At 35.9% G+C, this 16,892-nt stretch overlaps 1 protein-coding gene across 20 annotated transcripts in view; it reads right to left on the bottom strand.

The window, feature by feature from the left end:
• Window positions 1–16,892, bottom strand: part of SORBS2 (sorbin and SH3 domain containing 2) — a 199,721-nt gene that overhangs the window by 79,657 nt on the left and 103,172 nt on the right. For 11 of the 20 annotated variants that reach the window (XM_087936284.1, XM_087936285.1, XM_087936286.1 and 8 more), the window contains 4 exons: window positions 14,614–14,706; window positions 11,595–11,621; window positions 8,485–8,609; window positions 4,655–5,254 (listed from right to left, as the gene is read on the bottom strand). In XM_087936284.1, the coding sequence (XP_087792410.1) occupies window positions 4,655–5,254; window positions 8,485–8,609; window positions 11,595–11,621; window positions 14,614–14,706 (845 nt within the window). The remainder of the gene's footprint in view (window positions 1–4,654; window positions 5,255–8,484; window positions 8,610–11,594; window positions 11,622–14,613; window positions 14,707–16,892) is intronic. The other 9 variants (XM_087936301.1, XM_087936300.1, XM_087936302.1 and 6 more) reach the window with 2 other exon arrangements.

Here is a 16,892-nt window from a genome sequence, read left to right as displayed (position 1 = left end):
TAGTATATAATACCTGTTGGGAAGAGATCAGCAAAAAAGGTCTGCTTGGACCATAGTAACACGTAGCAAATGATACCTGTAATTGTTTCCTAGCAATGCATCTTTTATTTATGAAAATTTATATGGCCACCCAACTTGCTCTCAGTAACTCCTGGCATCTTACAATATGGATCATCTTCATAGGAAATTACCTTTGCATGAAAAGGTAAGATAACAGTCACTTTAAGTCATAAGTCTTACATATAAAAAAGACAGCACTCTGCTGTAAGATTATTGCTTGGGCAATTATCGACACCAAAGTCCAAAACCTAATTCAGAATATACAGAATCTATTTGGGCAGTTCATAGAGTGTTGTTTTTCTACATATCTGTATTGAAATATATTTATCAGGTTGCCTAAGTTTTCATAAGTAGCAAAATTAAGTATACCAATACAAACGGTTTACAGATATTGTGGACAATTAATCTCCAATTTTAACGTAAGTTCACACTTACAGTATAGTGCAAGGTAAATAATGACACCACATTGCTGGCCTTGCTTCAAAAGAACAAGACACAAATAAGAATTTAAGATGAAGAAAGTGAACTGATTTTTGTTAATTAATGTATAGAATAAAGCAGCACACAAAATTCATCTTTTTAACACACACACAGACATGGGTAAAAATACCTTGTAAAGAGATAAACTCAATTTTTTAAAATATAGTTTATTAGAATGCATAAAATAATGATGACAGCCTTTATTTCACTTCAATAATGACTGGCAGATGTTATGAGTATGCTTTTGGTAATTATGGAAAATGGCCTATAAAAATAACTTGTGGGGGTGACTGTTGGATGAATATCTTGTATTCTTAATTATGGTTTTTTTCCTCTCAAAAGCTGAACTATTTAACCAGCTGAATGATACTTCCTTTACTGTACATCCAAATTGAAGTGGTACCTTCTCTAAATAATCATGCCAATGATAAGCCATAAAACTACCTGGAAAACTTCCATACTAATTATGGGATTTAAAAATTACATAGGGGCCAATGAACAATGCAATTCAGGAATGCAGAAAATAAACTTACAAATTGTTATTGCAAAAACTCTACTGGTTATCATAGCTCCATATGTAATATCTTAGCAGAAGAAACCTCCATAACCCCAGAAATTTCCCAAGCTAATAAAGTAATAAAGTTTAAGTAATAAACATTACTTAAATGAATTTATTCAAACATAGCAATTCTGTGACACAAAGACATGTTATGTTATGATATTCCCTTCCCTATATGTAGCTAACCAGAAGTATCTTTCTAAAATTGCTTGCAAAATTTAATGGTTATCTATATGTTTTGCCATGGGTGATCTGTCTCCTTTTCAACTAGTCAGACAATTCATGAATGGCTTAGCTGCTGATTAAGTAAGAGTGGTTTTCCTTCTTTTTAATGCAATGCCCTTCTATAGGATGAGATAAGATTATTTGGAAATGTTCTTGAACTCTGTTATTGTCACTAAGATGACACGGAGGAGCCACATCAGCCCTGGCTAGTATGCCAAACACTACTTCAGTTGATTGTAAAAACCCTGCAATAGTGATTTTTTTAAAGGAACATGTGCTTATAACATTACAATAGTTACCCAAACTAGTGTAAGCACAGTATTCAACCAGCAATGTTCATATGATACACATGTGTAAATTATTATATTCTTATGATGAATTGTACAGAATGTCCTTTTCATAAAACAATATGAACTTTTAAAAATCCATTAAAATTTAAAACCATTCCATATTTATTTTGTCCTTAATTTATATGGTTTCCTAATTTTGTTTTCCATGTTACCTATGTGATATACATTGTGCCCTACATTTTCTTCTTACATGAAGAATATAAGTGCTATTACCTGTACACAGGTATTTTTTGCCATTTTATTTGTTTTTGATTCATGCCATGGAGATGTTATCTACCAATGCCTACCAATAATTCCTACTTCAGTATCTTTGAACCAAAGCAGGATGTAAAAATATAATAGATATTATGTCACATATGAAAAGCTTAAAATTTAATAATGAGAAATTCTCAGATGGATGAATGACCTTGGGCACTGATTCAATTTTACTGAAATAGTGTTGAAATTTATCACACTTTGACATGTGCCCATCCTATCATAATGAACAGAAATTGAGAAGTTCTTAATGAATGTTATGTTTGATTGGGAGACACAGTTGCTGAGTTTATAACTTGGACATTGGAAAGTGGTGAGTCATAGTATACTGAAGTGGAGAAATATACAGTACATAAGTGATTCCAGCAATTGGTATCAAATGAAACTATGATGAATCCTACAAATTCCTTATTTTTTCTCATCAGTCCATTATGGATAATAAATCTTAAAACCTATTTCATTTTATGCAGTAGAATGGAAATGTAAGAAAATGAAGCCTGACCCAAAAGTGTTGGGTTTTTTTCAGGCTACTAATGGTGCTGCAAGTTATGTGTGCCTTACTAAGAATTTTTGGGGAAGAAAAGAGTTTTGCAAACCTGGGCATCATTTGAAAAGCACTAAAAGTAGCTCTTCACTGGAATGAAATTCTCCACGGAATATAAGTAAAAATATGCTCACTTGCTTTTTTGGTTAACTGTGTGAACCACAGAATATGGTATTTTATTCATACCAGATTCCCAGAGAAAGAGCATAATGAAAATGCTCAATTTAATGTTCTGCTTAGATTAATCCCTTCTTGCTCATTTAAACATTTCTCTATCAGTTGGTACATCAATTTAGTTGCCTTCACTTTTCTGAACAGCTTGACTGGGATCTAAATTGACTCTCCTATGGAGATGGGAACCCTTGTCAGCTGAAAGTAAAGGAGACTTAGGAGATTTAGTTCTGAAGGTGAAAATGGAAAATGAAAAATCTGGGTTAATACTAAATACTGGTAGTAAATTTAATCTGTAAAGAAACATAGTAGGTAGTTTCATTTTGGGGAGCTCAAGAATATAGATAGAAAGCATGCTAAAGATGTAGATATTAATTTTCTGGAGTAATGAAATAAGGAACTTAGACAAGAACATGAAAGTTGGAGACAACTGCAATAAAATATTAATTACAGCAATGTTCTTTCCAGTTGAAAGATATGAAATCTGGAGATTTAAGAAAGAATTTGTAAAAAAAATGGAAACCTATGAATTATGACTCTGAATTCAGCTGCTAAGAGCCACATAAACCTCAGAAAGATCAAGTCAACCAGCCTTGAACCAATAAAAACTGACCACTCACTTGATATGATAATTAGATAGCAGAAACTTAAAAAATATCATGACTGGAAGACTGAGAAAGGAATTATAGAAGTCACCAGATCACATAAATGAACAGGATTGAAGAGATTACCAGAATGATCTTGGAAGAGCTAGGAGTTAATCTGAAAAAAATTAATATGATGAGCATATTTCCCCATGAAGTCACCAGGCACTGAGTCTGACTCAATGATATATAACTAATTAACCATTAATCTTAAATTCCTTTGTTCATGGAAATTTGTTATGTATTATTTCCATTTAGCTGTGAATTTCTCTTCTGAGAAATAGTAAATTTCAGAGTCAGACATTATTAAGTACACTTTTAACAGAAAGTATTAATTTTAAAATAAGAAGGGTGCCAACCACTGGACCTATCAAATGATCCTGTTTTAATCAGTTATACTGTATTGGTTAGTCTGGTATTTTCTCAATGATGTATAAATAACTACTACTGCAGCAGCCTTAAGCAAAAATATGCCCACTAGTGTGCTATTAACAGCTAATTCCTATTCATTCAAAATCAATACATAAAATACTATTCAGTTTGCAACCTTCCCTGGAGAATTGAAAACTTTATGGAGAAATGTCAAAAATGTATGTGTACCTGCCTTCCTCTCTTTTATTACTTCAGTGCAATAAAAGGAGAAAGATGAAAGTGTGTTTTAATAGCGCAGATACATCTTACATAGCAAAAGTGAAGTGCTGTTCAAAATACTCCTACACCAAATATTTCTGTAAAATGTCATTGATCTTTTTAGTTCAGCACAAAATCACCAGGGATGTCTCTTTTGATTCTGAGCACTGCCCTTCAGTATTGGCACTGCTGTCAATTTGTGATAATCAAAAAGTTTATGATCTGTTTTTTGGTGGAGTCTCCTTTCTATTGATCACAACTTTGCCCTATCTAGAATGCAGGAAAATGTTCTCTTTATATGACTTGAACATTTTATATTCATTGTCTCTCTTCTTTCCTTGGATTAAAATGGACTCTAAATGCATTTGGTAATACTAATACCTACTAATACTAATTTGACTGGTGATTTGTGATACGAAACCCAGCATAGTTACTAATACCTACTAATACTAATTTGACTGGTGATTTGTGATACGAAACCCAGCATAGTTATTTTGTTTGCTATGTACACTGTCGTGTTTTGTTAATAATAATAATAATAATAATAATAATAATAATAATAATAATAATAATAATAATAATAATGGGACAGATTTCATTATTGTAACAGGTAGTTTTACCCAGAATTTGTGGTCATTGTCAGAACCATGTGAGTACACTAAAGAGAAAAGAGTTAGGTGATACAAGAAAGAACTAAGAGTAAAAAGACAGAGAAAGAGATAAAGATATAATATACCACATGGCATTGCGCAGTCGGAGCATCAGACATTTGTTGCATACTTTCTGGTGGCATCTTTGAATGGTCTGGAGAAAATCTAGATGGATGATGTTGGCATTCAGGTGCTGCTTTACGATCAGGGGTAGGGGCTATCTGAATGGAGAGAGATGCTTTGTGTATCTCAGGCATGGGGTTACAGGCAGGTGAGGCAGACCTCCATGGAGCTGCTGAGGCACCACCAGGCTCAGGTATTTGCTGTGTATGAGAAGGAACACTACTGCTAGACACATTCTGTGCCTGAGTTAATTTCAGGGTAGAAACTCTACGTTTCTGAGACTGTTTGTGGCCTTGATGAACAATAGTTCTAATGCCAGATATTGTTTTTGTGCTAGAAACCGAGACCAGTGGTTTTGTGCTTTTTTGTGTGCAAGACATTCTTGTGTTAGACTTTTTAGAATAAATTGTCCTCTGAAGAAACTCCTTGTTAGTAGAGTAGTTCCCATCAGAAAATGGCTTAATTTGTTTGGTTGTTATGGAACAGGAGTTACTTCCAGTCTTCTTCACATTAGATATTCCAGATCTACCAAAACATTTTTTCCTAGTGGGTAGGGGGGGTGCCTTATTTGCCAAAAGCATCCACACAACAAAAGAATATTACAGGAGAAAGAGACAAAGCAAAACGTTAGCAGGAAAGTAAACAGAATTGTCTTTTAAAATCTAGGCACTTAATAAACGTAAACGTTGGCATAGCAATTAGCGCTTCTTGAATCAAGCTGCAAAATACAATATTCCAGAAAACATTTTATTTTGCTAATGGAAAATTAGCACATATTTATTGACATTTTACATCTCTACCTTTAAAAATGTGACACTGAGTCAAATGTAGCTTTTACTTAATTTACTGCAGATACGATGGTATCAAAAACTCTTTCTGTGTAACAACATGGATATAAAACATTTTACTTTTAGAGCAAAACTACTGGTTATCAGAACTGTTAAAGCATAGAGGAAAAATGCACATGCATGGGATAGATCATGCAAATAAAACTAATAAAACAAATCTGTATATGTGTGCATGCACATACCCCCCCAAATTATTAATTTACTGATTTACTTAACAATTCTTGTATGCTGCCCATCCTGCAAACTGTAGGCAGCTAACAAGTAAACTACCTCCCAAACCTCAAGTACATATAAATACATATAAAAAATAAGTTCCAACAAATACAAATACCATAATCCTGCAAGCCTCCTTCCCATTAAAGAGCACCCATCTCCTGTACATGATGAAAGTAAGTCTTCCATTTTTTTCCTGAAGCATTGGAAAAATAAAGTGGGTAGAATTTCTTCTAAGCAAAGTTTGATAGAGTTGAAAGAGTGAGAATGCTCACCTTTGAGGCATGTCAGGTGACAATTCTGTGGACCCAAGACCTGCCCTGAATTGTCCCTATTTGGTTTGGAAGAGGAATATAGGAGAATATGGTCCCTTAGATACCAGGTCTGAAGATATGTAGGACCTTAAGAATAATAACTACACCTTGAACCATAGGTGGAAGCCAGTTGTAATCAATGTAGCTTGTAAAGCACCTGGGTAACTTGAATATATTGAGATACATCCATTTCTACCCAGGTCAGTGCATTCTGCAGCAACTAAAGTTTTTAGTTGTCTTTCAAGGGTAGCCAAATTATAACGTGTTAGAATAATGTCACGGTTTTGTCAGATCTCCTTGGAGGGGACTGAATCGGGACCGTCGGTTGGGGATGGCATGGTCCCCTCCAAATGAGTGAAAAGTCCAGGGGCTGAGGCCAAGGCAGTCCCAGGGCTGCCTGGCAATGGGATGGGGGGCAGCTGACCAGACAGAAAGCTACCTGCATTAGCGGATCAGCTACAGAGGGCCAGCGAAGATGGTAAGGTTCAGAATAACTCTGATGAGGAACAGTTGCCTCCCCTGCCTGATCCGCAGGCAGGGAGAGCAGAGTGTAATGAGGCAGAGAGGAGGTCTGCGAGGCTGCTTGCAAGGAAGCCCCTCCCTTCCTCACAAGAAACACCTGGGGAAGTGATTTAACCAGACACTGGGGAAAGGTCTGTTTGTCGTGAACACCTGTTTGCTTTGATGTGCACCTTCCCAGCTTTTGTGAATACTGCTTTGTGAATCTTGGATCTTGTTTCTTAGCCAAACTTTGGATTTAACTTGTGACTTTGGCATTGGCTCTCTGACTTCAAACTCTTGGACTGTGCTTTGATTTCTGGAACTCTGACTTGTGTTGCAGACTTGGTACTTGTAGGTATCGTTACTTCCCTTTTTGCCTTGTGGATCGGCTAGGACTTCTGGGATTGGGGAAATCAGACTGTGAAAACTGGGGGCTGTGGCAGAGCTTCACTGGCACCATTGGTGGACCATTTGACACTGTTTAAGTGGGCAATAAACAGACTCTACTTAACATCTGTCTTGCAGGCGTGACTTGGTTGGTCAGAACAAATAACTAAATGAAATATGACTAGGATCTGTAAGTAGGATCTCTTGGTCCAGGAAAGACCACAATTGGCAAACAAGGTGTACTTGTGTAAAGGTCGTCTTAGCTATAACTGCCAGTTCTTCCTTATGCCTCTAATGTCTAGGACAGTAGCCCCCAACCTTTTTTGAACCAGGGACCGGTTTTATGATTATTTATTCTTCCACGGACTGGTACCTTCTACTACTAGTCCCTAAAGCAGCGCAGAGCTGCTTTAGCTGGGCTTCTCTCTCCCTTCCCAGTCTCTCTCACCTTCCTCAGTGACCTGTCACCCTTCTTCTTTCCAGCCTCGGGCAAAAAAAAAAAAAAAGATTTGGCACAGCCGGCTAGAAAGCACGCCCAAATTCCTCGCAGTTTCCCACCTCCACCTGCGAGGAAGTGGGTGGCGGGGGCGAAGGGTGCAAGCATGGGCTGGGAAGTGGGACTGGTCAAGGAATGACCTTCCCCGGGAAAGTTGGAGGCGCAGCCGCCGCAGCTGCTGCTTCTTTGCAATCTGGCGACGGACGCAGTGGCGCTCCTTCAGTGCCTGTGCTCAATCTGTTCCTCCGGGTCATGGTGCAGCAGCAACAGCATCAGCTTTATCTGTGCGCATGCGTGTGCATGGTTGACGGGGGAGAAGGAGAAGGAGAGGAAAAGGGAGACTAGCGCTGGGGCATACCGTAGCGCTCTTTTCTCCCTCTCTCCCCCTCGCGGCGCCCAAGCTTTGCAGCCCGGTAAAAAATGATCCACGGGCTGGTACTGCTCTGGGGACTGGTGATTGGGGACCCCTGGTCTAGGAGAACTTCCAAATTGTGGCCCACTTCTGAGCAGGAGACTACAGAGACAGAATTTCTCTGGAATTTTTAGGTCCAGAAACTCCAAACTGTTTCTTTTTTTTTAAAAAAAAAGCATACATTATTTCAGTAAAACAAATGCTCCTAATCTGGTGCTGAACAACAAGTGTCACATTTTCAAAATTAAGAATGGTGGGCTTTCTGTTTAATGCCTATTAGAAGACATCAAGTCAGATAAGATGTAGCAGGATTTATTTATTTATTTTTAGAAAAAGGGGTATCTACCAGTATTTTTAACTCGAAGGACATTTCATAGCTGGATGCTTTACTCCAGGAAACTAATTTAAAGTAGGACACAACAACAAACTGTGTATAAGTAGCATGATTTTTATCATACAGCCAAGATGTAAATGTATGTCAAATGTACATATGACTGACTAATATAAGCTAGGTGAGGATAGCATCCAGGAAACATTCATCCAAAGGAATGAATAACCCCTTCTGTTTCTGAAAACATAGCATTGAAAGTGGAAGTGTGACTGTATACAGCTCCCTGTTTACCTGAGTTGGTGATTTCTTTTCTTGTAGGTTTGGCCGGACACTTCGAAAGCCTTTTGCTGCAAGAGAGGAGCTGCTAGTGTCTCCATTCAGTGTCTCTCTACTTCCAATGTTAAATGATCTCCAAGCTTTTATGTGAAAAGAAATCCAAGTAAATTTATTTCTGATACAAAAATCCTTTGATAATGTAATAAGTGAAATCAGTTCTTTTTTTTTTTAAAGAAAAAAAATCTCTATGGATAGAAGTGGTGACACCAATGTAAAAAATGAAAGGATATAAATACATATGAATTAGCATTGTAGAACATACTTTTATTATGAAGAACAATGAGGAGGGGATGCTGGGCCTACCACCATTGTTCAGCTGAGACAAATGACTGTTTTGTCAAATAGCATCCATGAAACAAAATGGCTTAGATGACAGTATGAATATAAAATAATCATACATGTATTATTATTTGTCCTTCCTTGCGCCCCCTCCCTCCACCTATGAATGCCCCGATTCTGACTTTTCATAATAGTCCTTCTCAGTGGAATCTTCACCAGTTCATTTTATAACCTGATAAAGAATTAAGCCTTTATCTGGAAGTGGGAAATCCATATTCCATTTATAATCCTGAAATCCCATCACTTAGTATTGAGGAAATCATTAGGACTCAGTTAAAGAGATGCCAAAAGACCTATCATACGCTTTGAAATAAAGGAATTAGAGCAGGGAAAATGACAACTGTTTCATTCCCACTCCCCCTTATGGAGAAATTTCTCGTGTGAAAAATGGAATGTTCCTGCACTTTGGGCATATTCAGACAGCTGGCTCAATGGGTTGTTGTCCAAGCTATGAATCAGTTCAAAGTATGCCAGCCTAAATTCACAGCTCCTCTCTGTTCAACCTCATTAACAATTAATAGTGTTCTGTGGAAAAAAGATGAGATGCTAAATGTCCTTGCCAACAAAAAATAATAATCACTTTTCTAATGGAGAATAGGAATAAGACAGATGGCTGGATCAGTGGATTTAATCATCCAGGAGAACCTGATCTAAAGTAAATTGGGGCTTTCCATTTCAACTGATGTACCCATCCTGTGAATCACCTGCAATGGCCGATCTAACAATGGGGATACAATGAAAGCTTTCTAGTGGGCTAAGGGGAGAGCAGTCCCTGTAGAACAGGAAAGGCTTTATTTTCCTGTTTTAGTGGAAATTACCAGCCTCTCACCTGGCATGGAATACCTGTAGCACCTGATGCAGGGAGGTGGGTGATAGAAGCTTGGACACTCTATCATTCTACTTCAGTGTTTCTTGGCAACTTTAAGGCAGGTGGCTTGGAGCCTGGCTGGGGAATTCTGGGAGTAAAAGTCCACCCTTTGTAAAATTGCCATGGTTGAGAAACATTACTCTACACTGCCATAAATCAGATGGTTCAAATCATTCACAGGGTGGGATGGAGTTGATGAGTAGGATGCTTGGAAGACTGCTTCTAGTGATGGTAGCTCAGTGTTGACTTACTGTCCCTGCCCTGTTGAAAAAAAATACCTTGCCAAAAAAGCAAGGGGTTTGGGGTAATGCAGGCATACCTTCCCCACCAGAAAAAAAAATCATGACTTGTAAAAACAAGTTCCCCAGCCTTTCTTTCATCATCATGGTTGCCATCAAACTGCCACACACTTTGTATGTATCTCAGGCTTGGGTTGCAAGATGGAAATCACCAATTTCATACTGGATCAGAAATCTCTGAAGTCTAATGGTCTCTACTATGGACTGAGGATTAGAAGAAGGCTTCATCAGGAGGGCCCTAAACATAGACTTAAACATTAGTTATAGCAGCACTCCTAAGAAGAAGATAGGGGAATATGTGCATTAGTTAGTCTGGTATGATGGCAGTCCCCAAAGACTAAAGGGTCTACTTTTCTGTTGGTAACTGTCTGAAAAAGGAACAAGATAAATGGATCTTTTGCAACAGTTATTTAGTAGTTTCATTACTATATTTAAGAGCTGTGGTGTTGCAGTGCTTAGAAACCAGTACTGCAGGCTAACTCATTGGTCACTCCAGGAGTTGGATTGTAAGCAGCTCAAGGTTGACTCAGCCTTCCATCCTTTCATGGACAAAGATTGTTGGGGGCAATATTCTGACTCTGTATATACTTAGAGAGGACTGTAAAGCACTATGAAGTGGTATATAAGTTTAAGTGCTATTACTACATTTAAATCTATCTTTGTGGTGGGTATAAGAATAAAGTATGCATCTAAAAATGCCACATTATTGACTTGGAGAAGATAACAGTGGAGAAGACCCAAATTAAATGCAGTTTCCTCTAGAGGGCAAGAATAGTAATAAATAAAAAAAAACCCACCAACCTTATATATCTAATTTATATCTAAATAAGCCTAGGACAATGGCAGTTTTTTCAAGAAAAAAATCCTAAAGTTGCTTATTTGAAGTCTGTATTTTCAATTATAAGAAAATTTTCAAGAGTTTTTGCTAAAAATAAAAGTTACCTTCTAAACCAATGGAATTCTTTTTTTCCTTTATACTGGTTTCTAATAACAAAAACATATCAGCAACTTTGGAATTACTGGCTGCATTCACATGACATTTTGGTCCAGGATTAATTTACCTAACTTCATTTACTCAATTAATCCAATTTTGTGGTCTGATACATTAGCTAAAATGTGGTCAGCAAATGTGGATCAATGTGTAAATGTAGAGTCTTCCTTGATGAGTTGACTGGATTTAAGCAAACCACTCAGAAATAGAAGAAAAGGTTTCAATAATATAAAATGGGATGCTTATGGTCACACATTCACAAGTTTTCTTGTCCATGGTAAGATCACCCTCAATTTTAGTAAGATTTATAGGAAAACAGCATTAGTTTAAAAGTATGTCTTGCTTATTCTGTATATATACAACATACAGTACAAATTCTGTAATGATGCAAAAATGAAAACTTGTGACAACACAAATCCTGGCCTTCTATACTTATATCCTGGCAGAGATATGTTAGTCATGGTGCGTCAATGAAATGCCATGACAGACATCTCCTTATGGATGCCTATACAAACACATGCAATATTAACTAAAATAAATTATAATTAATTTATTTTTTAAAAATTACCTGAGTCTGGTGAATGAGAATCAAGTCCTAGAAAGAGTAAATACTAAAGTTAATATATGGGAAGTTTGATTAGGATTCTTACAACTTGTTTTAGCCTCTGAAAGTCAGAGAAATTTACTTACCAAATGTACTCTTTTTAAAATATTAAAATTTTAAATACCTATTTTGGGAATAATTTTCACTGAACTCATTGAGTTGTAAATGAAAATAACCAGCACAAAATAACTTCTTTTGATGATTTTTGTTTTGGCTTGGCCCAAATTTCTTTTATTTATGAGTTCAACAACTTGGTTCATATATATCTTAATCCACTTGTCAGTTAGTTCAGATACAAAACTGAGCCATCAACCAAGGTTTAACTACCTCCATGGTGACAGGAGTAGTAATATTGAAGTCTGTCTAAAAAAGAACCCATTACTATTTTAAACACTGATATTTATTATACTTTCATTTCAAAATCCAAACTTTCTGGGTAGATTACAAATTACTAAAAAAAATTAAATACATGAGACCCAGTAATGTTTTGAGGGACACTCATTTAAAACAAAGAATAAATGATCCAGAGCAATGTTTACCAAACCTCAGCAAATTATCAGCCAGAGAATTCTGAGCGTTGAAATCCGTACATCTTAAAGTTGCTAAGAGAGAGAAACACTGAAAAAGTTGCTGAGGTTTGACAAACACCGATCTAGAAGCTCTTTCCATTTTCATTGACAGTATTTTGGCAAGATCACACTTAATCTGTAATATTAAGTAGTAATCAATTTTAAAGAAACCACAACAGCTGTGGAAATTAATTCCTCTAAAGCAGCTGAACAATAAAGCTTATGTACTAAAAGCATTGTGTTTTCTCAATGCTATAATATCCTTAGCACACACTGATTTATTGGAATTACTTTTTTCTTCTGGTGCCTATGCATAGTTTAAGACACTACAAGAACAGTAAATCAATACCCGTGGCTCTATTCAATTATTCTCAGAATTACAATTAATCTTCTAATATGATTCATCTGATATAATTCATCTGATTACATTCTCTGGGCTACTATCAAATGCATTTTTTTTAAAAAAAGCATTTAACTCAGGATTGTTTTTGAATGTTTGTAACAAAATGACTCCACATATGGCTTTTGCCATTTTGCTTTCACATTTTTTTCCTTTTTTCACATTTCCTTTTTCTATGTTGACAGTTTTGTGACAACACTTAGCTAAGGGTTTAATTTAATTGCTAAAAGCTGTTAATATCGGAAATCTAGTGTATGGTTTCTAACAGCCAGAGGGAAAACTTTTCAATCCAATGCTCTAAAGGGCACTGAGAAAATGACAAATGTTACACTGTTTTCAGCCAGGTGAAATAGTTGACACCTGAAAGCTACTTCCTAGTTTTGCCCTATAGGCTTCTATTCTTTTTCAATAAGGAATTGCAAACTGTACTTTTTACCTGAGCAAAGATAATTATAAAGTAGAAAAAATAAAAACAGCATTTTACTTCAGCATACAAATTTGGGCAAAGAGCCATGTTACTAATTTGGTACAGTTGTCCTTAAACCAGTTTATTTATTAAAATATTACAATGCCCTTGTTCTTTATTGTCATCATGCGCAATATTATTTCTCTTTTTTTCTGAGTGAAAGACTCTCACTGAGGTCTTATTAGAAGCTCTGCTCACATAGTTCCTTAAAATTGCCTAAGGAGAATTAGAGTTCAATCAATGGTTCAGCATGATTAGGAAATATTACTGCCTGAATTGCTTCTGTTGAAGATTCAAGGAAGCCTTTACATTAGAGATACGCAACCTATGGCACATCTCACATGATCCCTCAAAATAGCATGTGTGCAGGTCACAGCCCTTCCCAAAGTTGTAGTAGAACTGAATGTTTAATAATATAAAGAAACATTATCTATAATGGAATAATTGATAATAACTGAATTCAGTTCATTTTGTTTAATACAGGTAGTTAATATTTAATGACTGCTTTGATTAGTGACTGTTTGCAGTTGTAACAGTAATAAAAAATTAACTTTGCAACGAATTCTTGCAGTTATGATTTTCAAAGGTCTGTAAAGCAAAGGAAAGATAAAAGAAGAGAATAAGCTAAGTAGCAGTTTCACTTAGGGACTGCTTTGTTTTAACAACTGAGTTTCCAGGCCAAATGTAGTTAGTGAACAAAGACTACCTGTATTAATTACATCTAATTTTCACTTAAATATAATCAAATGTCACATTTATTCTGAACATTTGTGCTTTTATTTCTGGCTAACATTTATTTTCTGAAATAACAGTCTACCTTTGAGTAAAGTAGGTTAACCCAGAATTCCTTTTCATTGTTTAGAAGTGTGGATAGTACATGTTCTCATTTGCTCAAAGACTAATATTTCATATAAATGCTTGGAATATATGCAAGCTCTAATATTATGTTGAGGACTACAGTGCTTCTGGTTCATTTCCTTGACCAGTGATAGTTCGATGTTCCATCTATTTGCAATACGTGCCACAATTCTTTGTCCTTATATATGCAAGAAGGTGCTGAGTCTAAAATATTGGGATATATATATATATATATATATATATATATATATATATTTATTTATTTATTTATTTTGATTGTTAGGTATTTTCCCATGTCATTATAGTTGTGCTTTTAAAGTTGTAGCAACGTTTGGCAGAATCTCATCTGCCATCATCAGGCTTCTGTATAGTGTTCGGACGAACACTATACAGAAGCCTTATGATGGCAGATGAGATTCTGCCGAAACGTTGCTACAACTTTAAAAGCACAACTATAATGACGTGGGAAAATACCTGAATAAAGCTGAATACCATACATATAAATACCTGCGAAAACTTAAGAAAATATGTATGTATGTATGTATGTATGTATGTATGTATGTATACGCATCACAATAACAATAGTAAGGATCTGTGATTATCATTTCAAATATTCAGTTTTAATGCACAACTGTATAAAAGACAACACAATGATACTGAAGTGTGGCATTCCATGGTTAACAGCTATACCTGCGGTCAAAAGGTTTGGAGAACTTTGAACTCTCTTCACCGCTGTTAATTTGACAGACATGGCAGCACGTTTGCGAGCACACCCACCACTATCTGAAAGCAGAAAAGGACACAGGCACAAGCCCACGACATAGAACGCAAGCACATGCAATGTACAAAGTGAAGATTATTGAGATATGTAAATGTGGACATAAATCCATGCAGTTAAAATTTGTGGTTGATCCCTAGATACTTGTACATACGTACCAAAAGTTTGAGGAAGCTGTTGTTAATTAATACTGCCATTCCAAAGAATACACCAGCCAAAGAGATTTAGCATGTGTTTTCCAGTATTTGAAAAATCACTTGGATGTACCTAACTCATCACAAAAATAAAAAGACTAAAAGGCAGGATTAAAAATGACACATCAAAATAAGGATCTAATCATAATGCAAACTAGAAAGTAGTATGTGGCCGTAACTGAATATTCTATATTAGTGCCCAGAGTTACTGTGTGACAGAATGGGCGGCTAATAAATTTTACAAATAAATAAAAAACAAATAAGTATAATATGGATTCAGATTATTAAAATGATAACCTGAACTATTTACTTTAGGCAGAAATGCATGGAAAAGTAACGTTTTGCCTTCATCTAACCATCTTCCTTCTCGACCAGAAAGAATTACCACAAATTACTGTTAAATTGTTTCTTTTTTGTTTCTGGTCGAGAGCCGATTTGGTGGTTGGGGTACAAATACTTGGTATTTGTAGATATGGTAGAAGAATTATAAGGAACAAGGTGAAAATGGGTACAACTGATTTTTAAAGTTTTTTTCCCCCTGGATTTTTGAAGTTTAGGTTTTCTCATTTTAACAAAAACATAGTTTATTTTAGAAACACTACAGCCTTTACGTGAATGGCTAGAAACAGTCATGACTCTGGGCTGCTGAAAGTTCTTCTGAGGTGTCTGAAGGGCTGTAACTATTCCTGATTTACAGTACTTTATGGGCGATGTGATAATGCTAGAATCTGAATGTGAGCAAATGCCCCTTTAGTTCTTCTTCAGAAAGTGCAATGAAATTTCTCACCAGGGATTATGAACTACTTAACAGAAACAAATGTGGCAGAAAGTGCTGGCTGTAATTGGAGAAACTGTGGGAAAGAATTTTCCTAGTCAAAATTTACTGGAGGATTTATGCATGGAAATATTTTTGAATCTTGGAGATTTTGCATTTACAAATTGACTTTAAATCTTGAACTTAACTCCCCTCCCTCTCCCTCTTTTGAGAACTATTATTCCCAAAAGAAAATTAAAGAAGCAGTTGATCAGATTAAACATGAATGCAAAGGGATAGTTGTCAACCTGCCTGCTGTTTATTAAGACGCTGGTATACGTTTTAAAAGACCTAAAGATAAGATGAAAATAATAGAAACCTTCAAAATAAGAATGATCAGATAAGGACAATGCTAGCAAAGATCACGCCAACACATTTTGAATCAAATGTTATGACTTAATATAAAAGAAAAGGGCCAAGGAATCAAAGCAATAGACCAACCCTAACAACATTATTATCCTCAGTCAATTTGGAACTTAGGGCATATTGCCCAATATGATATTGTATGACTTATTCTGGTGTCCTTCAGGCATGTACTTGAAGGCAGCATTTATACAAGAAAGCTATAATTGTACAACAATTACAATTCACCTGCCAGAGTAGTCCAACAAATCTAGATCGCTGCTATAATAAGATCCTTTTTTTTCCTTTCAAGTTAATTTCATTTTTTAAGTCTATCAATTCTTGTATTTGTTTGTTGTGCTTTAGGTGAACAACAATAAACAGGAAACTCATCCCATGTGCCTGAAATGCAGGAAAGTATCATTCATCACAAGGAACTTTGTGAGTTGTAAAATCAGGATTGGCAGTGTCTTTCCCTCGATGTTGGCTTAGCCCACTAGGGAAGAATATAATTCTAGAAATGGTACAGTTAGAAAACTTTCTTAGAGAGAACTGTAAAGGACTGTGAAACAGTATATAAGTCTAAGTGTTAATTGCTACTGGTATTATACCAATATGGAATATAGGCATTCAAACTCATTTGACATTTTGATCTAGGGTTTTTGCATGCATAGTCCTTTTTGTGTGTGTGTAGAACCAACAAGGAGTGAACCAGGACATCTAACCATAGGTGGACTGTATGATTTGTATGCTTGATGATTTTATTACAAGGACAAATTGTGAATTTAATTTGCAATGATTAGAAATATATTGCAAATACTCTTAAATTTGGGGCTTGTGC

The sequence above is a fragment of the Pseudonaja textilis genome, chromosome 6, assembly GCF_049901715.1.
Source record: "Pseudonaja textilis isolate UNSWEBS1 chromosome 6, rPseTex1.2, whole genome shotgun sequence".
In the NCBI taxonomy this organism is placed as follows: domain Eukaryota; kingdom Metazoa; phylum Chordata; class Lepidosauria; order Squamata; family Elapidae; genus Pseudonaja; species Pseudonaja textilis.
Note: the sequence above shows the minus strand (reverse complement) of the source record. Positions and strands in the feature narration are given on the sequence as shown.